This window comes from Falco cherrug, chromosome 5, assembly GCF_023634085.1.
Source record: "Falco cherrug isolate bFalChe1 chromosome 5, bFalChe1.pri, whole genome shotgun sequence".
NCBI lineage: Eukaryota > Metazoa > Chordata > Aves > Falconiformes > Falconidae > Falco > Falco cherrug.
Window position 1 is genome coordinate 34452110 of NC_073701.1, and position 25775 is coordinate 34477884.

Sequence of the window (25775 nt, forward strand, 5' to 3'; positions counted from 1 at the left end):
GGCCTTCAGGGCATGGCTGCACCCACTGGCAGGGCAGCTGGGCTGGGCTGACCCAGCCTGGCACGCATTCCTTCAACAGCATTGCAGGGTCTGTCTTGCCTGAGCTGAGTCTCACCTACAGCAGCTCCCCAGTCAGGCATCCATGGTGTGATGGGTGGCACCAGCTACAGATCCTGCCTGTCACTGTGCATCTTGGCCCCAAGGGATTTGGCTGAAGAGACTCTTCAGGTGACACTTTCCTCTCCAAGTGGGCAGGCTGAAGAATTGAATCATAGAAAAAAATCCTAGAAGGTCTGGCTACACATTTCCACTCCTCCCTCACTCCTCACCTTCTGTAAGTGTGACTAAGTCACCTCCAGTTTACCAGGATCTCACCTCAAGGGGCCAGGTTGCACAAGTACAGCCCCTGCATTTCCTGAGGACAAGTTTCTATCTGCTTCCTCAGAAGTAAATAAAAAATGTGAAGCAAGCCTGTAAGGATGTGTATGATAATGTTTTCCACCCCTTGCCAAACATAGCATCTGGTACATGTCAAACCACAGGAGAAGCTATGTGAAGATGATTTAAACTCAAAACAGATGATCCTATATGGGCATCTCCTCTTGTTTTGTTGTCCATTCCTCCACTTCAGCAGAAGTCCCCTCAGTCCAAACCCCAAAGATGTTAAATAACCCCCCACTTACCTCTTTGACTTGCACTGAGACCTCTAAAAAGCATCTCCCTGTCCGTAGGCCTCTATCCCTCCTAGATCTTCCACTCAAGCCTCTGAGTCTCCACTCCCCCCTTGTGTCTCCCCCTTTTCCCCAATTTTATGGGCAATCGCCTCTTGTCTTTCCACCTCTGACATGAACCTCAAGCCTTTCTCATCACACACAGGTCTTCCAAAAACGTGTGTGCAGCTTAACTCTGGAACTGCCACTCTCCCGACTGTTAGCAAGCACAAGTGTCTAGTCAACAATTTAATGTACCTCTTATATCTGTACCTCTGGCTTTCACCTCTTGGCAGAGAAAAGAGAAACACCACAGGGAAAACAGAAAACACACATGCTTACTAAGTACTTGATAGAAGGATCTGCTAAAAATTTCACCAGATAAAGGGTCTGATCCCCCTTAAAAGAACTCCAGCATTAGCCCAGCCTTCCTTAATATAATTAAGTACTTGAAGCTTAAGCCTACAAGCCATTGTATTGTCCTGGGTTTTTTTGATAATTTCCAAAGAATCCTTCCTTGAATTTGCTTAATGCTTTCCCAGAAGAGGAGAGGACTGTCACAATTATAAGTGTTCAAGTAATAAATATCTTTAGGGTAATGAATGGCTCTCCACAAAGGAAACAGACAGAAGATTGCCAAGGATTGCCCAGGGAAGTTTCTAGAGCCGAGTTAGACTTCGTACCTGACTTTAGGTCAGTGTCTTTTCCATCACACTATTTGGCGACAATCAGAGCTAGAAGGAATAGGTTGGGAGGGAAAAGCGGATCTAAGTGCAAAACAACCAAGGAAAAAAAGTTTAATACCACTGGAAAAAAAATAATATACATATATATATACAAAACTTGGAGTTTGTTTGGTTTTGTAACATAAAGCACCATTAATTCCACAGTACATTACAACTCGGCCTACTACACCTTCCAGAAAGCACCCAATACTCCTGAAATCTTAATTAGCACCAAGGGATTGCCATCTTGTTTAGCACCAAGAAGCCTGTTAAACACACCCTTTGGTCCCCCTGCCCTCCCCTCTCATACAGATCAGGCACTGTTTGACTGCTCATGGATAGGCGCATGAGACATATCACTGGCATTCAAACATCAAATAGAAAAGGAGGAAGAAGAAAGCTTGTTTCTGGAGGTATTAAGTGTTAGAGAGGCTTGATTTTCTTTAGGGAGACACAGGGGCACTATACACTGTAAATAGACAATATCTGGGTTTGCAGTCTATTGAGGAAGAGAGAAAAGGATTCAGTCCTGAGCATCATCTCCAACATGCTGCTTCCTCTCTACTGTCTGAAATCCTGTCTCTGAGCAATTCCACACACTTGACCTGCTTAGGGAGGGGAAGAAACTCACAGTCTCCTTTAGTTCCCATGATCCCATCATTACATGCTTCCCTGGGAAAAACCCAGCTTTGCCTCAGTGAAACCTTGTTTTTATACCCATTGCCTCAGTGACAGTGGTGGGGAGGATCCAGGACAGAAAGTGCCTGAAACTCATTCCAGTCTGTACATCTTCCTTAGCAAAGCAGGGAGGGTAAGCAAACAGGACAAGAGAGAAAATGTCCTGCGATTTTCTGAGGTTCATTTTTAATATTTATCCTGGGTCCCTGTGCCCTTGCCATCCTGGGCTGAGTGTACCAGACCTAGTCCTGTATAAGGATGCATATCTCCTATGGCAGAGCTCTGGCAGTCCCAGGTGCTATAGGCAGAGACCACGGCTAATCATGAGAGCACAGAAGCTATGTAACTCGGAAGACTTCATTACCAGTGATGGGCAGAGGAGAAATAGTTTCTCCTCCTGCTTGTCCTGTCCTGAAACTCAAAAAAGAGACAACTCTTGGCACCGCTGTTTACAGGAGCATCACAACATGTGGAAGTAGGTTTCCCAAAGTGCTGAGTCAGCCTCACCTGCCCCCCACCAGGACCACAGCAATCCCGGAGGGACTTGAGTGAGAGCAGTGTGAGACCAGTACAAATGGTACTAGAAAACCCTGCTGCTGACATTCCTTTCCCACTGCAACATCTCCAACATGACAAGAAGAGCAAGGATTTGTTTTAGCCACATGCTTTTCTCAGTTGTTCTGATGAGATTGCCAGAAAAGGGCACGGAGCATGGGGCAGGGAAGCTTTTAACCCTGGGGTGAGCTGTTGTAGTCTCACCTCTCTCTCTTTTCCATCCCAGAGGCAAAGAGGAGCCAGCCTGCCCAGGTTTGGAACTGATGTAACTGCAATAGCTCTCACAGCCTCCAGCTATCTCAGGTCCTGAAACAGCGGTGCCTCAATACCAGTGTGGGAGAACCACCTTCAGGAGGACAATGTAATGGCACACAGTAACCAGGGCCTGACTCTCCCCTCACATCAGCAAGTGTTAAAAATACTGCTGATACCAATGGAAGGCCATGGGTGCACCTCTGCCAAAGAAGGGAGCAGATTCAGGTTCTCTGTCTGGACTAGCTTCCCACAGCTGGGGAACCGAGACCAAGTAGCACCCCAGGGAAGTTTGGGGAGGCAGGCTTGGTAGGGTGGTCTCTCTCTCTCTTGTTCTATGATCCTTACTGGGAATCGAGTGGTGGGCTCTACTGATTCAACAGCAGATAGCTCTGAAGAGTCTGGCCCTTCACCTGTTTGAAGGGCTAGAGCTAGCACAGCAGGGAACAGCCCCACCAGGCCTAGATTTTACAGCCAGCCTGGACTCTGTGACCCAGAAGAGCATCTAAGGAAAGCCAGTGACTTACTTCAGAAGACCAACAGTCCCCTTTTTGGAAAACCAGTATTGTTTCTCACTGGTCTTACATCTGATACAGGAGGCCATCAGACCCCAGTCAGCTCTCCAGACTACAGGTGTGAGAGGTGACATTAAGACCACGTTTCAGGCTGCAAAACTAGTGTGTCTAGTTGTGATGGAGACGAGCCAGGGTGCACCTGGGCAGCGGGGACTTTTTAGCCCTTTATACAGGAGTCCTTTGTGTATGAAGCTGCAAGAGGGACACATCCCCAGGAGCAGCATTTTAGCTTTCCTCCTGCTCCAGGACCCTAAATGCCAGACACAGCTCACTGGCAGATTTAGAAGATGCTGATAACCTAAGTTGGGATCATGAGGTGAGGGGGCGAGAGATGGTAGTGTCTCGCTGTAAGTGGACAGCTACAGGCCTGGCTACAAGAGAGCGTGAGGTGGAAGCCAGTGTGGCAAGTTTCACACTCAGTGCCTGAGACTTCACAGGCCCATTTCCAAGTGATTTGCAGTGGCTGCGGGCAGGAGAGAGATTGAGAGAGAGAGAGAGAAAGAGAGAGAGGAAGAAGGAAAAGGCCGAAGAGGCCCCAAGGAGGAGGAGAGACAGTTAGTCAAGGCTGGGCTTGACCAGGTACCCATTGAAGGTGATGTACACATCAACATCATCACTGTAAATGGCATTTTCCCGCTCCCGCTTGTAGAGCCTCACCCAGATCTCATCATTTTCCTGAAGCTCCAGCATAAGGCTCTGGCTCTGCATGATGCTGCGGTCGCTGGGTTGGGCATACAAGATGACTGCCTCTTCTTCGTTGTGCATGATGTGCATGTAGGTCTCCTTGAAGTTCCAGGTGTGGACGTTGAGGCTGAAATAGTAAAGTCCCCCTACATAGCAGTAGAATTTGCCATTGAACATATCAAAGTGGCTGTAGAGGTTGACAAAGACGGTGTCAAAGATCAAGACCTGGAAGCCTTCGCTGCTGTGCAGTGCTTTCTTGCGACCAACAGAGAATGCAGCATACTGATGCTTGCAGGGGTCTCCCGCTGTGCCCATCTGTCCTTTACTGCCTTTCTGGCCCTGGGCACCCCGCTCACCTCGTGGTCCTTCTTTACCCCATTTCCCTGGCATCCCAGGCTCTCCTCGGTCTCCTTTCTCTCCTACAAGAGGAAGCAGAGAACACACTCCTGTGTGATACCAGATGGAGAGGTGGAAGTGGCAGTGAGAATGCCTGATGAGGAGGCAGAGGATTGCTCAAGAATGGGGCAATGCCAGAAGAAGGAACACTCCTGAGGGTCAAAATATCATTGTGCTTCATGGGAAAGGAGCTAGCAGAGCTCTGGGTGCAACTGGGGTTTCTTCTTTTAAAAAACCTTATCACCACATGATATGACCTTGCTGGAGGCACTAGGGCCTGTCCTTAGGAGACTTCAGCCTGAAAGGGAGCCCAGCAGTGCAAAGTACCAGTGGGGCTCTTGACCTCTTCTTCTTCCTCCACACTTTACCTCCACCACAGCCCCTGCCTTCCTACACACCTCTCCTATGACCCAATTATCCATGTAGGGTGCACACTGTTCTTAGTGTAGGCTGGAGAAGGGAAGAAGAGGTAAAGCCTGTGGGTGAATATGACTGGAGAGGTACAATAGGGTGGGTAAGAGGGAAAAGGTTCAAGCTGGACTTGGTGGATGGTGCGGTGCAAGTTAAAGGGCTGGTACTCTGGACAATACCGGCATCCCCTGTGCATCCTGTATATTAGTATAAGTAATACTGCAGTTCTACCCTGGAGTTTGTGCATTGCCTGTCACACACTTGGGCAGGCATCAATACAGACAGTGAGCTGCACCAGAACGTACACTATGTACAGAGAGAAGAGATAGGAGTCAGCGCAGCCTCCAGCACAAGTGAGTGCCCCAGATTTGTGTCTTGTTCTTTTCTGCCCCTCCATCCCCTGCACAGTATTGTAGGTCCCCCTGCAACATCCCACTTTAGCCCAGGCCTCTATCTAACCCAGACACACTTCTGAGCTTTGATGGCTTGCAGCTATTTCCAGGATGGGCAGGGAAGGGGGAGCATCTGCCCAGCTAGCCTACAGGAACCACAGAACAACAATAAGCGAGTGGAGCAGGATCCAGCTGGGAACAGGCTTTTGCCCGCAGCAAAAGCTAAAAGGGGAGCCCTGAAGGGAGGAGCTGATCTAAAATAGGGAGCCTTTTCCCATTAGCCAAGCCAGCCACAGCAGGGTGGAATGAGCTGGGATTTACTGCCAGTTAGCCTGGAGGTGCTTGCAGATAGCTGCCGCCTCCCTTTGCCCTCCCCCCACTCCAAAATGCACGTGACCCACGGAGCTGGAGAATGTTTCCCCACAGCCTTCCTGGGTGCCAATGCTTACCCTCCAAACATCCTTATTTTGCAGCTGGATAGACTGCTCCTTCCCTCAGGCACTACAAGACTCAGCACAAAAAATCTAAACCCTGGGCACAGTGTGTGTGGGCACATACCATTCAGTATGGCATCTGACAGTCTGTTAGCATAACCAGCATGCCAGCAATCCAGCTGTCACCTCCATCGAAATGCCACCAGTCCCTGAGCAGGCCTTGGCATCCCGGGGCCCAGACAGACACTTACCCTTCAGTATGGTGATGTTGATATAGGGACGGACCTCCGGCATTGGGTAAGGCAAGTGGTGGTGGCTGGGAGGGAGCGGTAAGGCATCTGTGGAAGAGTCTGGTGGGTCACAACAGCGCTTGCAAGCACCAGGGGCTTGTTCTGTGAGGTTGGGTTCATCGGTGGGTGCCCCAAGCACAAAAAGAGGGAGGAGAAGGAAGGCCAGGGATGCGCGCAGGTACATTGTGTCCATGGTGACCTGGGAAGATACAAGGAAGCACCAGAGTGAGGTATAAGAACGGGGGGACACGTGGGATGGAGAAGAGATAACCACAAAGCATCTTCCTGTGGCTGGAGCCAGGGGTGGGAGGAAATGGCGCTGTCCTGCAGAGTGAGTTTACATGCTTGAAGTCCCTGAAGGTTCAAGGCTGCAATCTGAGTAGCAACCGCACGGCCCAAGAGGATGCCCACGCCCTTCTGCGCAGACCACTGGAGACTAGGTCCTAACCCTGGAAGAAGACTTGACCCTCACTAGGCAAACCACTGGAGCCACTAGAAGATTCAGTCCCCAGGCTGGAATAGAGGAAGGAGACGTGGCAAACCACACAGCCCCTTTAGCAAAAGCATGCTCCTGTGGGCTACTGAACCTGGGAAGAGGGCTGTGAAAAACTTCTTCAGCCCACCAGTCACTAGATACCAACTTTTTAGGGGAGTCTAACCCAACCACCCCTCTGTCCCAGGCAGTCTGACCCACATCCTTTCTCCTCTGGGCTGGGAACCAGACTTCAGCCCCCTCCTTCCCCCCACCAAACCCCATCCCTCTCAGTGCCTCGGCCCCCTCCCACCAGTGCTCAGCTGTGCTCTCGGCCAGACCCCAGCACCTTCCCGAGGGGATGGCCGGCTCCTCCGAGGGCAGCCAGGCCGGGGGGAGCTGCTTCGCCGCGCAGGGTGAAGGAAGCAAAGCTCGGGGCAGGCAGCCTGCAGAGAAGTATGCTTACGGCAGACAGACACGCAAGCAAGCTGAGAAAGCCCCTCTCCCAGCCTCTGCCCCCCCTTCCCTCTGCCTGCCCCCCAGCGCAGCGTGGCAGCTCACCCCCGAGGCCGAGAGCTCCGCTCCGCGCTCCCCTCCGCGGGCTGCGCTCCCCCGGCAGAGCCGCCCCCCGGCCCATGGCTTTAAGCGAGCGGGCTCTTGGCACCGGCGCTGCTCTGCGCTGGCTGGGCGCGCAAGCTGGGCTTGGACCTGCTCCCTCCCCTCTCCCTCCCTTTCCCTCCCTGGCTTTGGGCGCTCTCCATTGCAAACCGGCTTGGGTTTCGGAGCCTTTTAACTCTTTCCTAGGTAGCGCCTTTTCCTCATATATGGTTTGGGGTTTTTTCACCACCATTTTGCTTCCGTGCAGCCTAGCCCTGGTCAGCAAAAGGCAGGCAGCACAGTTTGCACCCTGTGCAAGGGGTGGGTGGGCAGCAGGGCAGTGTCCCACCCTTGAGCATCTCAGGATGGGCAAGATGTGTGTCAGTGCAAGAGACAGGCTTTCCTTCAGGTGGGCCGGTGCAGGACTCTGCCCCCACTCCTCTGCATTAGTCCCTTGTCCTGGCCCTTCACTTGGCTGGCGATGCTCTCCCCAGCTGTGCGTGTCCCACTCACAGTCCCCAAACTTCATCTTTCATTCCCTCCTGCATTGTTTCTTCTGCACGCCACTGCGGCCTCTTGCCACAGGCGTGATGTTTCTAGACGGCTCATCTGCCAACTGGAAGAAACATCAGGTTTTTTCCTCTCTGATCACCCCCTCTCCCTGGGCACAGTCCCAAGCCTTGCACTCTGGCGTGTCATCTACCGGTCATGTCCCTGGGTTATGTCCTGGGCTGACCAGTTCGCACGGGAGGGGTGTGCCTGGCCTGAAGCACAGCCCTGCTGTGGGGAGCTGCCTGCCAGCAAAGCTGAGGATCTGGAGCAAACCTTGGCCATGATCTTTGCACCCAGCCTGGCGTCGAGCTGGTATGCTTGTGCTGTCAGGATGACTGCTATGTGGCTGCGCCAGGACCTGGGAATGAAGGGCATTTGGGGGGGGGGGAAGAGTGCCACGGGGGTGGGGTGGGCAGGAGACTTTTCTTATACTGCAGAATCTCTTGGGAAGAGGATTTTGGGGATCCTATCCTGCAGAAAACCTGGATTCAGGAACTTACACCCTGTGGGGGATGCACATATCTGTGGGAGGTAGAAGGAAGAAGGATGGGCAGTAGCTCTCTTTTGCGGGGGCCAGAAGGGCCAAGTCAGCACTGTGCCTTCTGCAATTTCCAAGAGCAGCTGGAGAAGGCTCCAAGGTTTCTGAGGAGGAAAGGGTTTTGTGTGTGTCTACGTGTGCTTGGACTTTTTTTTTTTTTTTTTCTTTCTGTTTTCCTTCTCCCATTTGCTTGGTTTGGGAATGGGAGGCCCCGCTTCCCAGAGAGTGGCTGGCGTTTGGCAGGACCCCAGCACCACTGCAGAAGCAAGCGGAAAACTCTGGGAAAATATGTGCTGCAAGCTGGGGGAAGGGAGGAAGGGGGGCTGGGAGGCCTGGAGATATTCTCAGGCTGCCTGTCAGCCTTGAGCTCAATGAACATGGAGTGAACATGCCTCCCAGCCAGGGCAGGAGGAGGACCAAGAAATTTGTGGCTGTACTCCTGAGTTCTTAGCCAGGCTCCAGCACCAATGTGTAATGAGACACACTGCAAGTCTCCCACATCTGCCTGTGCCTTGCTTTCCCATTTTGGAAAATAAAAGGGGGAAAGTTTAGGGCAACGCTTCTTCCTAATGGAGCCTTGCCAGCTGACAGAAGTAGGTTTCTGTGATCAGTTGTGTTGTCTACTTCTGCCTGCTGCTGGTGGGGATTTCGGCAGCTGACGGTAATATAGAAAGCCAATACATTTTCTGGGGTGCATGAAAACTCAGAGACTGACACTGAAGGAAAAGTTCCTCTCTGTCACATCAAAGCTATTGTGGCGTCTCACTCCCTCAGGTTTTCCTGCCTGGCATATTTCCAAAAATGCCATTACCCCCTTCTGCAGCTCTCAGCCTTGTCTGCTCTCCTCTACCTTTCCAAGAGGAACAGCTAGCAAGGGAAGCCATTGTCCTCATTTCTGTCCCACATTTCCATCTGCACTCCTCAGTTGCTCACAACCAAGCAAACATTCTTCATGGAGGACCTCATCAGCTGGGGCCTTTGCCTTTGTCTCATCTGACTGCAAGAACAGCTCACAGTGGGCAGCGAGCAGGACTTTGTATTTAACATCTCATCTGAGCTGAATAGGGACTTGCAGGCAGCCGGCAAAGACTTGCATTGGTGGCATGTCCAAATGGACAGCAGTTTATGCTAAGTAAAGACACTTTTGCTAGGGTAGTATCACCCTGCTCCATGAAAGGAACTTGCTGTAACCAGCAAAATTTTGCCAGGGCAGCTACATTTGCAGAAACTTTTGGTTTGTATGGCTGAGTGCTCCAAGATACATGTTCTGAGAATGCTATCCAATAACCCTGTGCCAGCCACACTTTTAAGTGTAACCCAAGCCTGAAGGCACCTTGTGTGCTCAAGAATCTTCCCTCTCCCTCATCACATACTCTGCCTTGGAGGCAGCCCAGGGAAGCTCTGGCCAGATTGGACTGCAACAATCCCTGCCCAAAAGCAGCTGCTTCCTCCTCCTGCATTTCCTCCCTTCTCCTGCAACCCCCCAACACGGGAAAAGTAGGGGGCTAAAGCCTGACTCTCCCCGATGACCGCCTCCATCTTATTAACCCTCTCTACCACAGGTACAGAAGGAAGAAAATAACTTTGATGTTTTCTTCCCTTTCTAGCCCTTGTGTACAGCTCAGCTCTCCTGCTCTGCTGTACATACAAACATACATCCACCCACAAAGACCCACACACTCACCCTGCACAGCTCCTCCCTCACCAAAACCTCCGGAGCAAAGGTATCATCCCCACCAAGAGGCAGAGAAGCAGCTCCTTCTCTTCCCCTTCCTGGCTGCTTCTTCTCCACCACAGCCACTTCCCCTTTCCCTTTTTCCCCAGCCCTCTTCCCCCACTCTCCAAGAGCATCGCAAGCTGGGAGAGAAAGCAGAGGACCTCTTACCTCCGCTCCCCTCTGGAGAGTCCTGCGTTGGGTTATCCGTATCCTCAGCTGCTCCTGGTTAGCAGCGCGGAGAGGGAGGGCTGGTGGGGCCCAGCTGACTCCAGCCAGATGCTCGCCAAGTGCTCTTATGTAATTACTGTCTTTTCCATCCTGCCTCCGAGGCCTTTGCGAGTGCCTCCCCTCTTGCTCTGGCCCATGTCAGGCTTGGCTTTCCCTCCCTCCCTCCTTCCACCCACTCTGCACAATATCCCAATTTGCTCAGCTCAACAGCTGATTCCTTCTGGAAGCAAAATTCAGGCTTTTGGCTACTGCCATTGCTACCCTTGGAAAGAGAGCTCACATGTTGCAAGAGCTGGGAAGCAATGAGCAGCACTGCTCTGTGCTCACCTCCTGCCCATCACTGCCCAACTGATGCCGGGTACCTTTGCCTTGCCCTTCCATAGTGCCTGCAAACAGGGAGGGGGACACCTGAGACACAGAGAGGTGGCAGTGTGTTTTTGTGCTTCGTTACTTCGGGGTTCCCTTGGGTTACCTTGTAATAGCAGCTGGCCTTTTGCCGTATCAGGATTGCTGATCATCTCTGGCCAGGCTCCAGAAGAGGCTGGGAAGACTGGATGACTTTTAAAGGTCCCTTCCAACCCAAACTATTCTACGAATTTATGATTCTATGATAACACAAATATTTTCCAGTTTGTGAACTCCATGACTGTGCACAAGGCTTGTATAACAGCCAGCCCTTGTTACCCAAGAGCACCAGCGCAGTGTGAAATTACTGGCTTAGAATATTTAGTATGTCTCTGAGGGTGGGCAGGCCGGCTGGACGTCAGATGCATGGCTACATTTCTCTTGTAACTTCTGCCGATGGGCCTGGACCAACCAAGAATGACACGCTCCTTGGCTTTACACAGGCTGCTGCTGAATTTGAGGGCACTTCTGCCAGCAGAAATTTCTGCTGTGGGCTGCCCGGCAGCCTGGACTATCTCACATGGAGATCAAGGCCTGGCAAAGCCGCTACATTTTTTTGCTGTGCATTGCTGAAACGCCACGTGGCTGAGGAGCAGCTGGAAGAGCTGTTCACCTGTACTCATCGCTACAGCAAAGCTGTTGCTAGACCTGGCAGTCTCTGGCACTAAGCATGACAGTGTGAGCTTGTCTCCCACTTCCCACTGCCTCCGAGACACCGCACCTCTGCCAGACACAGCTGAACGGTGTATTAGAGACCGGCTGACAAGTTGTGTCAGTTGCAGATGCCTTGCAGCTAAGGGCGCATCACCCAGGCTGCCCCTCTCCCCACAGACAGCTTTTCCAGCTTGAGTGTCCTATCTCTTACCCCGCCTTGTGACCCTGCCCACGAGACCAGAGACAAGAAACTGTGCCAGTATCCACCCCAAACTCTGGCATGTGGCTACAAGCACTAACCCTTCTGCAATCAGCAAGACTTTGCTGCCTTGTAAGCATCTAGACCCAACAGCCTGGCTGGGTGGGAGCTACCAGGTGACATTTGCAGCCTGTTTGAACCAGTCCTTAAAAATAACCTTCAGCCAAGCATGCTGCCTTCTGCCTCTACGCATCTGAATGCCTCCTCCTCCCATCCACTCCTGTGTAGACCCAGGAGTTTTTACCCCTGTGCTGTCCTTCCCTACACATGCTCCTAGCCCTGCCCCGAGCAGTTATCAATAGCAGATCACTACTGGGGGCACCTCAGCTCTCACAAGGAGTGTGGAGAAAGGTTTCTCACCAAGGAAACAAATACTTTGTGGCAAGAGGGGGGAAAGCCAGTGTTTAAGAGCTCACAGAAGCTCTTGGATCTGTGAGGGGTACTTCCCACTAAGGGAACCACCCTGACACAGGCTGGGGGTCTGAAACAGAGAGAGGTTCCACCACCACTTGGTAGCACTGTCCTGAGACTGGTCCTTACAACCAGTGAACAGGCAAGAGTCCTGCCCCATTCTCTAGCCGTTTGATCCAGCATGAGCATTTTCTTCATCACTCCATCTTCAAGGCACACAGCACAGGCGTAGTTTGATACCTGTGCAACAAACCTTGATGCTTTCAGAGCGACAGATCTCTGCTGCAACTGTATGATGCCTTGTGGTTGCCACAATGCATCGGACGGTGTGACAGAGGGCTCTGCATGGATTGCCAGGCCCACAACCTGCATGGCGAGTACGCGGGATTTCCAAGAACAGTGCTGTCAGAGAGGGGTCCCGACGAAAGTCCAGCCAATATCCCTCGTTCCCGCAGTCAGCACACCACGGAGTGTGCAGGGTGCTGGGACCAGCCACTCCTGCAGCAAACTTGCAGGGCGCAGCCCTGCCCCAAACCCCACACATTTCCACGTTAGAAAAGAGCAGGTTTCCAGTTAGAAAAGACAAGCGGGCACGGCTCGAAGGCAGCACGCCCGGCTCCCCCCAGGACTGCTTGCCCCGGCCCCGGCCCGCCCCCCGCAGCCCCCCGGCTCCCCCCCAGCCTGCCCCCCCCCCCGCAGCCCCCCGGCTCCCCCACAGCCTGCCCGCCCCCCGCAGCCCCCCGGCTCCCCCACAGCCTGCCCTCCCCCCGCAGCCCCCCGGCTCCCCCCCAGCCTGCCCTCCCCCGGCAGCCCCCCGGCTCCCCCACAGCCTGCCCGCCCCCCCGAGTCAGGCCGCCCCCCCGCCCCGCCCGCCCAGCTGCCCCCCAGCCTGCCTGCCCCTCCCCTCAGCCTGCCCGGCCCCCCCGCAGCCCCCGGCTCCCCCCCAGCCTGCCCTCCCCCGGCAGCCCCCCGGCTCCCCCACAGCCTGCCCTCCCCCGGCAGCCCCCCGGCTCCCCCACAGCCTGCCCGCCCCCCGCAGCCCCCCGGCTCCCCCCCAGCCTGCCCTCCCCCCGCAGCCCCCCGGCTCCCCCCCAGCCTGCCCTCCCCCGGCAGCCCCCCGGCTCCCCCACAGCCTGCCCGGCCCCGCCGCAGCCCCCCCGGCTCCCGCCCGCCCGGCGGCTGCCGAGCGCCCCCTGCCGACCAGCAGCGCCCCGCCCCGTGCCGCACGGTGGCCGCGAAGGGCGGGCAGCCCGCGTGTCCTGCCGGCGGGGGACATCTGCGGCCGAGGGCAGGTCGCGACCGGGGCGGCTCATGGTGTCCTTCGTCCTCTCCGCAGGCTCCCGCCCGCAGCTCGGCAGCAGCTCAGGTTGAAGACCACCGAGAAGCGGTGCTGGCGCACGGCCCGAGCCATCAGTGTGAGGCGAGGCGTGCGCACCTCCTTCCCGCACGGCCCTGTTGGTCGCGTGTAGAAGGACATGCTGCAGCCCAGGCACGTGTCTCTAGCTGGCTGCATTGACCTGCCGGGTATATATGTGTGTGTGTGATTGTGCGGGACGTGCCAAGTGTGAGATCTGAGTGCGCCGGCTGCGTTGTGTGTGGCGTTTGCATATTTTATGCTTGGGAAGGCAAAGAACACCAAGTTTTTATGAGCAAATATTTGCATATTTTCCACTCGTTTGAGCAGATAAAGCATTTCAATTCTCTGTTGAATCCTCAGGAGAGCCAGGAACGTCCTTTCAAGGGTGTTTCCCTTTCTTGTATCTCCCAGTCTCCTTTATCCATTGGCTACCCCATTTCAACAACAGATTGACGGCTTGCTGCCCCCTCCCCACACCCCCTTCTTCCAAGGTCCTGTACAATGACTGAAGCACAACGCGGCCTGAGCAGTTCTTTTGCCTGAGCTGAGCCGCAGCATTTCCCTGCTGATGACAAATGCGGCAGCTCCCTAACAACAGCTTCAAATGACATTAAATGTGGGCTGTGTTAGTAACAGCCTGGAAACGCACCCTGGCCTCTCCCCGCTGGAACACCACCACCCACCCACCCCCAATCGTCATTTGCTGCCCTTACCGTTTCTCTCCTGTGCAGAGCAAAAGGGTCACATTGAGTGGGTTCAAAGCTGCCCCAGGCCACTGTTGGGCTGGCAGAAATCTGCTTGGGTGTGCATGTATGGTGGGTCTGTGTGTGGGTCCCATTTTCAAGGTCCCATTGTCATCTCCCAGTTTTAGCCCATGCCTGCACTGTGTATGGAGGTGTATGTGCTATGTTCTTCTGTTCATGCTTAGGCCAAGAGGTACGTGCATGTCTGGGTATGTGTGCATCTGTGTGGGTGGCCACATATGGTCTCATGCACACATAAATATACTTGAATCAAAGCACTCAGAGACGTGAATATGCATATATATTCATACACATTCACACAGTCACATGTACCCACACACACACGCGTGCAACCACATCAATACTCATTTATATGCATGTATACACATCACATACATATGCCTCTATATCTGCCCTTGTGCACTCTTGTCATGTGCGTATAAACTCCCTGAGCGGCTGGCAGAACGGGCTCTCCGTGTCTCTAACACCCTGTCTATGATCAAACGTTTGCTGGGAAGAGGCACTGCACAATGCTGCTGAAATCACTGCGGCCCTAACTAGTCTTGCAGCTTCAACCTCTACGTGATGAGAATAAAACCTTTTGTGCAGCGCAGGACTTGATGGAGCCCTTATCTCCACGTCTCTGCACCCAGAATAGAAAAATCCATTTCCATATCTGACTGGAACAAATCCCCCTGAACATGTCCAGAATTTCACTTAGCCACTGCGCACGGTCCTCATGGCCTCTGGGTTGCCCGGAGTCAACCACACCATCATTAGGAGAGGGATCATAAGGGTGGTCAGATTAATGCTGCTACCACAGACAAAGCTGAGGATTCACCAGGAGGGAGACAGAGCTGAGGAGAGGGGCAAGGGTCAGGAGGCAGCAAGGTACTGTCCGTCGTTCCAAACGTCTGTTCCTATAAAAAACAGCCTTTTAATCAGTGGTGACAGTTGGCAGGTTTTTGTAGCATTTGTTTTCTCCTCATGAATTTCAGACAAAAAATACCTTTTCTTTTCCCTCCCTCAGTCTCATTTTTAGTTTGTCTCCATTTCTTCCCCCGATTTGTCACTGAGAAATAGGATGCGGCATACAGGGGAGAAGAAAACACAAGACAGAAAAATATGATGCTTATGACCCTTTTCTTTTAAACTCCTGTTTAAACTAAAGACCCCCCATTATTTTGCAGGTCTCTCCAGAGCACATTTTGTTTTTCCCAGCAGGCTCCCCCGCAGAGCTGCCTTGCTAGTGGGCTCAGACTCCATGTGTCAAAATGATGTCTCCTTGGCACGCTTGCTTGGTGCTGGCGTTGCAGTGCTTGGGCTTTTCAAAGATGCAGGTATTTTAAGAAGCCAACCAGTTGGTGGAGTTTCTTGAGTGGTGACTTGCAGCAGATGGAGCTGCAAAGGCTTGCAAAATGAAGTCTCAGCTCCATTCAATGGTGAAGGAGAGCATCTCTGTTAAGCTTGTTGGCAGCCAGGGAACTCCCCCATCTCCCCACAGCAGCTGGGCAGCCACTCTGCAGAGAAGGAAACCCTTCCTAGATCTGCCTACCACCCATTTGAGCTGCCTTCTGCAAGGTCCTCATTCACTGTCTCATACCTTCTTCAGTGCCTGGTCATCAACCACAAAAAGTGTTCCATGCTCCTCACCTAATACCATTTCTCCCCTGCCCTACAGTGATTGCTATGCCAGTGGTGCCCAGCATTCACCTTGCCCTGCTCCTCACTGCAAGAGGAGCAACACAGACCCCCGTTTAAAGTGCTGTGTTGTCCATCTATCTCACCACTTGATAGCCACACCTTTTAAATTCCCTGCTGTTTGCTGCCCCTTGTACAGGCAGGAGCTTTGGCAGTTTGTCTTCATTCTGCTAGGATTTCTTGATTGTGCCTCATCCAGTAGATGCAGTGGGAGCTCCCCAAACCAAAAAAAAAAAAGGCTTTTTTAGTCCACAAGACTGTATAACCCGTGCTTATGAATAATTTGGCTGCTTTTCTCACTGGGGCCTAGAGTGTGGGCAGCTGATGCATGGGTGGAAGGAGGAGGAGATGTGAAGAGGTAGCAGAGGATAGAAACTGGCTACCAAGCACTTTCTTTTCCCCAAGAGTTGAGCCTGCACTCCTGGGTGTCTGCCCATGCTCAGGGCAGCAAGCACACTTTGTAAGAGGAGCTAAGCAATAGCTGTGTGGTATCACTGGTAGCTCAGCTCCAGAGGTTGAGCCTATAGGCATGGACAGCTTGGCACCAGCAATCCAGGTTCAAAGAGGAAACAAGAGGATGGAGCATTCGTAGGGACAATCTTTCTCTGTCAGCTGTACCAGTGGCTGAGAACACAGCTGAATGTCTTTTGCTTGGTCATGTTTGCAGTCCTTCCCACCCTTCCTCTGCTCTCTGGCCTGGCTGTGACATGTCTCCTTACCTGAAGCCCTGTGACACTCTTTTCCTGAACTTGGGTGCCCTACACTGCAGTTCTCCTGATGCCTGCTAGGCCTTCGCTTCTTCTTATGTCACCTTTGGGTGACCTTGTCTCCTGCTTCCTCATGAAGTGGTTCTGTTCCTGTCATCCTCAGCTGCTGCAGCTTGTTCTGCTTCCCAGTCCAGGGCTTTTGTCTTCTGTTCCAGCACAACTGATCCCATGCTATCCCTTCACATCTCATGTCTTCTCTCAAGTGACCTGTGAGGAACCTTTCCATCACCCAACCAGCTCTTGTCACTGACCCTCCACAGACTGCCACCTCCAACATTTCCTGACCTCAGGGAGGCATGTCTCCTCCTAGTGGGTCCCTCCTTCCCATTTCTCAAAATTATTTGTGGAGAAAAGTGCCCGAATACAACCAAGGGCTCTAGTATAAGAGTCATCTTTGTGGCTGTAGCTTAGCAACAGCATTCATGGAGAAGTTCAAGGTATAGGGACGGAGATTCAGCAGAGCCTGCAGGAACAAAGTCAAAGTGGAGAGACCTACTCACCCTTGTACATTTCTGCCCCTCTAGCCTGCACACTTGGATGGGCCCACCCACAACTTCCCTCCGACAGCCGATGCACAGAAACAAGCACTCATTCAGCACTCACAGCAGCACACATACTCTCACATTCTTACCCAAGCATTCACACGTGCACACGCACACATTTCCATACATACTTGCATGCCTACACAACCATATCTGCACTTAAACATCCCACAATTACATAACCACACTTCCTCATCTATGTTTGTATACACTTACACGCATGGTTACCCCTTCATGTACATTTGTACACATTTATATGCACCCCACAGCCACACACAGATTAGCATCAGTGCTCAGCCCATGCATGTCTTCCACTAGCCCTGGCTCCTTGATCTCTGATCCTGTTTGGCCATTCTCATACATGTGCAGTCCAGTGATCAAACTTGCATACAACCACCTTTGTGTGCATGCGGACACACCATTTCTCTCCATCCTGGGCCAAATATTCTAACATTTCCCACAAGACAAATCAGTTCCTCCTATTGCCCAGACTCCTGCAAACACAGCTCTCACATGCTGGAGATCCCCCAACCTCCCTCTGCTCCCTGCCGCCATCTGCTACTGATACATGCCTCGATCTCCTGCACCAGCCAAACATTAATCTCTGCAGAGATCAACTCATTTCAGAGGCATTGTGTATTCTCAGGAGAGCCAAATCTATGGCACCCCTCTTCCCTAAACACACAGAACTGTTCTGCCCAGTTGGCCTTTTAAGTTCAAAGGCTGTTTGTTTATTTACAATAAGGCTTAGGGAGAGGAAAGGGGAAAGGGCATTTCAGCTTGTAGGAAACCCTGCCTCCAACCCATGCCCTGTTGTCTTCTCCTCTACCCTTGTTACACCTTCCACCAGGATGCAGAGGCACCAGGAAAACCCTGAAGAATTTGAGATGCAGAAAAGAAATGTCCCATTTGCTCTCCCAGGTAAGTCTCATCACCCTACCCAGAGTCCATGAGAGCCCTGGAAAGAAAGAGGAGGCTTTGAGCAGTCAGAGTGGTCTCCAGCCACGATGAGCATGGGTAGGAAAGTTGTCCCCAAGGCTTACTGGAGAGCTAGAGAGGGGTCACCCGTGCATGTAACTGGCTCGTATGTCTTTGCTGCAGACATTGTTCCTTCCTGTTTTTCTTACAGGGTAAACTACTTCTCATGTTTATAAGGAAGATAATCAAGGCACTGGGATGCCTATTTGTTGTATATGTCATTTAAGGACTTCCTTGAGGTGCCTCAGTCAGATGGCAGATAATGACCTTCACAGTTGGGTCATCTAAGGACAAATCATGCAGTCTAGTGCTGACATTGCTTTCTCTATACTGTCAGTGCCCATCATCTCTTCAGCTCTCCCTGGGTGCAGTCCTTCCTTTACCAAACCTCAGGTGTCCCTTCCAAAGCCAAGAACAATGCCTTGTGTCTTCCACAAGATTATGGAGCTCTCTTCATTTTTAAGCAGTCTTGGACTTTAATATTCCCTTGTATCAACACCTCCTATTGCCTTTGAGGTGGAAAAGCACGGAGGGTGAAGGGGGTCCCATGTCCCAGTGTGTCTGTCCCCTGCACCGTCCCTTTCATCATAAATAACTGACATGCAACTTGTTGCTCTTTTCACATCCCATGGGCTCTTCAGGGAGTGGTTTTTGCTCATTGCTTTCTCCTTCCCTACTGCTTAGAGGGTGCTCCTGCCTGTCATTACCATTCTGGGTGATCTTGCTGATCTCACCCTCTTCCCCTTCATCATCAGTCTTCTCTGGGGGGCACGCTGGCACCTCCTGGCTCTGGATCCGGCGGGATGGCCTGAGGATGGCCCTCCGGAAGCCCTGCTTGAAGCGGTAAGAGAGGAAGCCATAGATGATAGGATTGGCACAGCTGTTGGCATATGGCAGCACCACCACGAGGAAGTAAACGCCAAAGAGGGATGGCTCCTCTGGCAGTGGGCAGACGACATTGATTATGTTGAGAACATAGAAGGGAAGCCAGCAAAGGACAAAGACGGCCACAACAGCCACCACCATGCGGGTCACTCTGCGCTCTGAAAGCTTGTGCTTGGAAGACAGAGCCCTCACCCGCCTGCCAGAAGAACGAACCTTCACAACGATAAGAAGGTAGCAGAGACAAATCACCAGCAATGGCCCAAAGAAGCCCAGGGTGGCAGTGTAGACAATGAAGCCAGCTCTCCACACCGAGGCAGGCTCTGGCCACTGGATGTGGCATGTGCTCATTCCTAAAGGGACGTCCGAGAAGATGACCACGGGCAGCACCACTACAGAAGACAGCACCCACACAGTTGCACTAACGGCCTTGGCCACTCGTGCTGTCCGCCATTTGGAGGACTTCCCTGGGTGGACCACGGCCAGGTAGCGATCAACACTCATTACTGTCAGGCAGAAGATGCTGGTGAACTGGTTGATGGCATCCACAGCCATCACCAGGCGACACATGAAAGACCCAAATGGCCAGTAGGACAGGGCATTTTGTGCAGCCAGGAATGGCAGGCCCAGCATGAAGAGCTCATCAGCTAGGGCCAGGTTCAAAATGTAGACGTTGGTCACCGACTCACTCACAGAGTGCCGCAGGACCACGTAAATGACCAGAGAATTTCCAGCCAGCCCCACCACACAGACAATGAGGTAGACCAGAGGGATGAGGACACCGCTGACAACCACACCAGGGCTGGCGGTGGTGGAGCTGTTGGGGGTGGTGAAGCCTGCCCAGCTGCCAGAGGCATTCCCCTCCTCTGACACTGCCGGCGTGGGGAGGCTGAAAGCAGAAGTGTCCATAGCAGAGGCAGGGAAAAGGGCAGTGGGCAGTGTCCTTGCAGGATCAGTTAGCAATCTGCAGGTGAAAGGAGAAAAAAGCCATTGATACTGAGGACATGAGAGCTGAACAAAGCACAGATAAAATCACCACATGAACTGCATGTAAGTGTGGACAGGCATGGGAAGTCGAGAAGAGTTTGTGGATGCTGGCAGCTGCTGGAAGATGTAGGACAATGTCGACCTCATCTATTCCTGGAAGGCACAGTGGGCATGAAGGGACAAACAGGGCCATGGCTCAACATGGGCCAAGGGATCCTCTCCTTTGTGAAAGAACCACAGACTAGGATAGGGACAGGGATATTTCTAACTTTCTGCTATTGGCACCGATACTGAGGACATAGTCATGAGGGTCCTGGTTCTCATTTATGAGTGGCAGGTGCCTCATGAACAAAAGAGGGAAGAGCATCCAGTGACAAAGTGCCATTCCAGCTCTGGCTTCCCCGTTCACTGAGTGTCCTCCTGCTTGCTGAAGCTCTTTTTGGACTGGCCAGGTTATTGTGGGGTTGTTAGCCCCACCAGCAGAAATGAAAGCACTTCCACTCTCAGTCCAAGCCAGGAGGTTGAGCTCAGCACCTGAGCCGGAGGGTAACTGTTTTGTGTTATGTCAGTTTGAGAGTAAAGGAAAAGCCAGATTATTCCGGGTACCAAGAAGGATCAGTGCAGATCTCTCTTGTCTTTTTCTCGTTTTCTCTCTCTCTCCTTCTGCACCCTCTGACACACCGCTAATGGAAGAGGCTCTGCCTGCCCCAGCTGCTTGCAACACCAAAACAGTGTCCCAGCCTTCCTAATTTGAGGTGCCCGATTGCCCGTCACATCAGGGTTTGGCATGGAAACAGCACTCAGCTCACCTAGAGAGAGCCTTGAACAAACAAACTGTCTGTTCACCACCAGCTCTCTGCTGACACTGGGTGAGAAGCTGCAGGGAGAGAAGAGACAGATAAGGGAAGGACATGCTTTCTGTCTTTTGTCAGGGCTCCAGATATGTGAAATACAGAGCCCAGGACATACTCCAGACCAGAGACACCCTGACAAACCTTATGCAGGGGAGATCTGTGATGCTTTCAGGATCACTCCAGCTCTGGCAAAATTTTCTGGAGGTGTGGAGTGACAGGGTCATCCTTTTGATAAACTAGCTCCTTGGAAGGGAAGATGACTTCATGGAAGAGAACAAGGACCCTGAGGTTCACCTTTACCCAACCCAACAAATCTCTTAGGGCTCTGAAGCTCTTTTGTTATTGAAATGAAAACTGGGGGTCTCAGAGGCAAGTATATTAATGACTTTCAGGAGGCCAGAAACACCCTGGAGACTTTTCTCCCAGACAGGGTTCTCTGTACCATCACAACTTTCTTAATATTACAGATTTTCTTCTTTTTTTTTTTTTTTTTTTTTTTTTTGTAGATGTCATTCCAGCTTCTGGAAACCTTAGGGGAGACTTGGAGACTTGAGCTTTAGATGGATTCCCTGGATATCAGATCGGCAAACCCAACAGAATCCACAAATGTATCACATCTCATGCTAAAAAAACTTTGTGTGATAGGCCCCATAAAAACACAGTTGGGCAACTATGTCTTAAGGCCATTTCTGTAGGGTATTGCATACATGTTTCCTGCTATACTTAAATGAGCTTTAAAGTACTAGAATTGTTTAGACTTCTTTTTATTTGCAGGTGCCTTGGGGGGTGACACACTGTCCGGATGGAAGCGCATTTCTTGGAGTCCTGCAGTACTGTGTTGTCCCACATCATGAGTGGCTTCAATGAACGGGCAGAGTAGGAAGTGGTTTGAAATTACATTTCTAAGCTCGAGGATCTTTACTCTGACATTTTTTTCCAGTGCTGTTCCAGTGACGCAAATCATTTGTTGGAGGAAAGGGGAGGGCAGTGGCTGCTCTGAGGGCAAAGATCCCTGCAAAGAGTGGCAGAGACCAGAACAGTATGTTCATAAAAAGATGATCTTCTAAAAGGTGGAGACATAGTTAGGAATCCTCTTGGATGTTCCTCCTGCATGCAAAAGAACTTCCCCCCCAAAAAAAGCATTTGAAGACAGAGCCCCATGAATATCAAATATGGATGGGGACACTCATGCTGGGGCTGAAGAGCATTTGGGGAAGTGTCTGAGGTCCAGACCTCAAAGCTGATTGCTCAGGCTGTGATTTAACAATACAGTAAATCCAGCTTCAGTGCTCCAAAAGCCCTCAAAATGCTAAGGCATGCAACACAAAGCACTGATTCACTATAAACTCATTCTCCTGCTCAGACAGCTGCAGTGGAGGAGCTCTGTCTTTAAGCAGGCGTGGTCTTGTGCCATTCTAACTTTGTCGAGTACCATCTACCAGTTCAAATGCCGCTGCATCACACATTCTGGTTAATTTGACAGAAAAAACACCGGACACCAGTGCCTCAGCTGGGTTGGATCCACTCTGCTGGCTGCTTTGGCAGCACCTGCATAGGTAGGAATTGATGAGGATCCTTGGGCTCTGACTAATAATGTCTTGGCATCTGCTTGGGGTCTGTCCCTGATGCAGATAGCACCTGTTGCAAAAGGCTTGGGATCCCCTAACAGGTGCTGCCAGAATATACCTGGTCCATATATCTGGAGAGCAGGAGGAAGGCAGAGAGCTAGGAATAGGTAGTAAATTGGTGCTACTGCTTTCTTTAGGGGGAAAAAAAAATATTTCTGCATTGAATGCGAAGAGGAGGTGGATGCTAAAAGCTGAGCCTGGACCTGGTTACAAAACAGGAATAGAAGCTGGGAGGGACCACAGAGTCCAACAACCTGCAGTCCCTCTTGCCACCATCCCCTCCTGTCCACCTGGTTTCCCAGGGCCCTGTTCTAGCTCAGGACTCGTCCTGCCTCACCTCGGGGCTGAGCTCTCTGGGCTGGGCTGGCAGAGCTGGGGGGTCAGGGTGGGGTGGGGGGTCGGCAGGTTTCCTTCTCTGGGACTGCAGAGTTAACTTCTGCATGGAGTCGTGCCCGCGGGAGACATCTGGGAAAAGCGGGCAGAGCCGCCTGGTACTTACGTGTCGTTGGGAGGTACATTTTCCTCTGCTTCACCGGGAAAATCCGTGTCACGTTTTCCCCCTTCCCCTTTCTCAAAAGCAACTGAGCCAAGCGGTCCCTGGAGGGAGGGGGTCCCACCAAGCACTACCGGAGACTCGAGTCCTTCCTGGCCCTGCCCATCTCCCCCTCCGTGACTGGGGCGGCACTGGGGTGGCACCGAGGCCCACTGCCGCGCCCGCTGGCGGCGGCCGGCGCTGCGGGGTCCCTCACCCGGGCCGGCGGGTCTCCCCGCCGCGCTGCCCCGGCCACCCGCGGGAGGGGGCGCGTCCGCCGGGCGCGGGCAGAGGGAGCGGAGCGGCGGCTGCCGGGGGACGGGTACCGGCAGCCAATGGGCGCCGGGCACGGGAGCACCGGCAGCGGGAGAGGAAGGAGGGGATGGACGGAGCGGAGCGGGGGGAGAGACCAGGATGGAGAATAAAAGGGGGAGAGGCAGGTGCGGGAGAGGGGGAGTGCAGCGGAGGGGAGGATGGAGGAATGGCGAGTACGGGAAAAGAAGCTGGGGACAGTGGAAGGGAGAGGGAGAGGAGGAAGGGAGGGATGCAGAGAGCAGCTCTGTGGCGGGAGAGTGGCGTGGCGGGAGGGGGGGACTCGGCTCGGCTCCCCTAGGAGGGGGGGAGGGCTGTGGCAGTACAAAGCGCCCTGTGAATGCCCACGGGCACACAGGAGAGGAGATCCCTGTTCCGTGGATCTTGCGGACAGCACCGGTGCTGCTCGGAGCTGCAGGGACACGGCAAAGCCTTCCAGCTGGCAAGATGCTCAGGAACCGAGGTGGATGCTAAGCACACAAACCCTTGTCCCTTCTGTTCTGCCCTACAAGCACCTCCAGGTGGATGGAGCTGAGGGCAGACGGGCAAATAGGGGAGCTATCTCTCAACTCTCCCCTGGCTCCATGCACAATCTTGTATCTTTTGCACCTCTTTGGGGAAAAATCTCCAGTTCAACAGCCTCAAACTCCTCTACAAGATTTAATTTCTGCTACAAGGAGTGGGTCCAGAAGAAATGGGGCAGGGCAAGAAATTAAGCTCCTTTGTGTAAGTAGCTCTCCGAGGAAGGAAATTAGCATTTTCCATCCCATTCCCTGCACAAAATGCTTCCCTGTAGTCCTCACACTCTTCCCTGCCCTGCAGCCAACATCAGTGACTCCATGTGCTGCACAGTCACCCAGCTCTTGACATTTGTCACTGCTGTTATAAGCATTTAAGCTCCTAGGGCCAGTTCCAGCCTTAAAAGAAGTAGGGAGTATCTCTGCAAGCGGAACATAGGCAGAGTCTAAAACTTGGCCTTCCAGACTGGCTTGAGCAATTTTGGCTCCAGCCAGTGCTGCTCAAAGGTGAACAGATGAAGGCAGTACAGGGCTTCAAAGCTGTCAGGATGCCTTAGCTTAGATCTTGGCCACAACGCTGTCTGGAGACACAAAGAAGAGATGAGACCTCATTGGGGAAGGAATGGCATGGGCAGCACCCCGTGGCTATCTTTGTCAGGGCAAGCATCTGCAGCACCAGGGAGGGAGCCCCCAGGCTTGTGTCTTGGAAGAAACAGAGCCATGCAACAGCAAAGCTCTACCTCTCGTAGGACTTGTTAGGAAAAGCACAGTCATAGGATCACAACTTCCAGGTCTCCAGCTCACTTCCTCAATGCTCAGAGTCCTGCCCCGTTCCCTGCCTCAGCTCCAAAAGGGTTGTGCAAACTGCTTGTATCGTGTTGGAAGGAGAGCTCCACCCAGGCACCTCCACAGGTAGTCAGATACATGAATTTTGTTTCATGCACATGGTGAGTCCTCCTCTCTGCATTGCTGTACATGATAGGGGACAAGGCAGACTGAGAAGATAAAACCCAAGGCTTGAAAAGTGAAAGGAAGTAATAACCCACTGGGAATTCATTGATTTGAATAACATATAGGATGTTTAAGGGAGGCTAGGTCCCATTCTCAAGGGCTTCATGTCCCTTGCCTTTCCACAGGTATATGCCCACACCAGAGACTTCATTTCTGCTCTTCTGGACTTCTGTTGACACAATTAACCTTACCTTTGGATGGGGCTTGGGAAATTTATCTGGCAGCCCATGTGCAATGCAGACATTTGTGGATAGCATGTACTCCAGGGTTGCTCTGGACATTATAAGTGGATAATGTTTTACATCACTGAATTAACTGCCTTAGTCAGATCCGACCATGAATTGAATTTGCAGAAATTTCCCTGGCAGCAGGGTACCTCAGGGGCTACACTGTGGTGGGCTGTTGCTGACATTACCCATGCACCTCCTCAGTGCAGGAAGCAGCCTTTGGAACTCGGAAGTGGTGCTGCATCGAGGAGTGGTAAGCTGGCTCAACTCCACAGTTTCTCTGTGCTCTCTTAGGACTGCAGGATATTGCAGTGCAAATCATTGCACCCTGAGCCTTCCTCTCTCCTGCAAGCAGTGGCGGCAGCAGCCACCCTGTAGCACTTATTACTTCCAGGCCCCTGCAATGCATCAGGAAGGCAGGTGCTCACAGCTGCCGGATCCATAGTACTGCTGGGACCACTCTCTTCAGTTTAATTTTAGTGGCTTGGAGGTAATTTGTCTGGACTGGTGATTCATACCTTGTTCTCCCCGCTCCCCTCACCCCCCCGCCCCCCCGCCCCCTTCCTGTTCTCACTCTGCCTGTGCCTGGCAGTGTGAGTCAGTGCTGGTACCGATATGACTGCCTGTGACATGAGCTTAGGAGCGTTATGGCAGGAATGTTTTGGTGAAAGGGTTTCCCCAGAAACCTCCAGGGACAGTCCCCACAGAAAGGAGTCTGGGCCTGGATGTCTTCTCCCAAAAGCCTGCATTTCATTCTCTGTTTTGGAGAGGAGACCACTTTTCCCTTGAACATATGGATGC

General features: G+C 52.5%; 2 protein-coding genes across 5 annotated transcripts; both read right to left on the reverse strand.

The window, feature by feature from the left end:
* Window positions 1–1490: 1490 nt before the first annotated feature.
* C1QTNF6 (C1q and TNF related 6) lies at window positions 1491–10617 on the reverse strand. 3 transcript variants are annotated; one of them, XM_055712522.1, is made up of 3 exons: window positions 10534–10617; window positions 6064–6301; window positions 1491–4598 (listed from the first exon to the last, which is right to left on the reverse strand). In XM_055712522.1, exons 1-3 carry the CDS (start codon window positions 10585–10587, stop codon window positions 4051–4053), a joined length of 840 nt encoding a protein of 279 aa, XP_055568497.1. In that variant the 5' UTR covers window positions 10588–10617; the 3' UTR covers window positions 1491–4050. The 3 variants fall into 3 exon arrangements, with proteins under 3 accessions (XP_055568497.1, XP_005446778.1, XP_027671876.1); XM_005446721.3 differs by lacking the exon at window positions 10534–10617 and adding an exon at window positions 10147–10375; XM_027816075.2 differs by lacking the exon at window positions 10534–10617 and adding an exon at window positions 7136–7234.
* A 3395-nt stretch (window positions 10618–14012) lies between these two features.
* On the reverse strand, window positions 14013–25492 carry SSTR3 (somatostatin receptor 3). 2 transcript variants are annotated; one of them, XM_055712559.1, is made up of 2 exons: window positions 20702–25492; window positions 14013–19869 (listed from the first exon to the last, which is right to left on the reverse strand). In XM_055712559.1, the coding sequence occupies exons 1-2, from the start codon at window positions 20803–20805 to the stop codon at window positions 18609–18611; spliced, it is 1365 nt and encodes a 454-aa protein (XP_055568534.1). In that variant the 5' UTR covers window positions 20806–25492; the 3' UTR covers window positions 14013–18608. The 2 variants fall into 2 exon arrangements, with proteins under 2 accessions (XP_055568534.1, XP_005446779.1); XM_005446722.3 differs by having other exon boundaries at window positions 22874–23686.
* Between the last annotated feature and the right edge of the window lie 283 nt (window positions 25493–25775).

Bases quoted from the DNA above. Each gene is read 5' to 3' on its own strand.
- C1QTNF6 (XM_055712522.1), bottom strand. From the start codon at position 10,587: ATGGAAGGGCAAGGCAAAGGTACCCGGCATCAGTTGGGCAGTGATGGG. The intron at 6,302-10,533 runs GTGAGCACAGAG...GTATCTTCCCAG, and splicing joins TGGGCAGTGATGGGCAGGAG to GTCACCATGGACACAATGTA. The intron at 4,599-6,063 runs GTAAGTGTCTGT...TTCCTCTTGTAG, and splicing joins CAACATCACCATACTGAAGG to GAGAGAAAGGAGACCGAGGA.
- SSTR3 (XM_055712559.1), bottom strand. From the start codon at position 20,805: ATGTCCTTCCCTTATCTGTCTCTTCTCTCCCTGCAGCTTCTCACCCAG. The intron at 19,870-20,701 runs GTGAGCTGAGTG...TTTCACCTGCAG, and splicing joins TTGTTCAAGGCTCTCTCTAG to ATTGCTAACTGATCCTGCAA.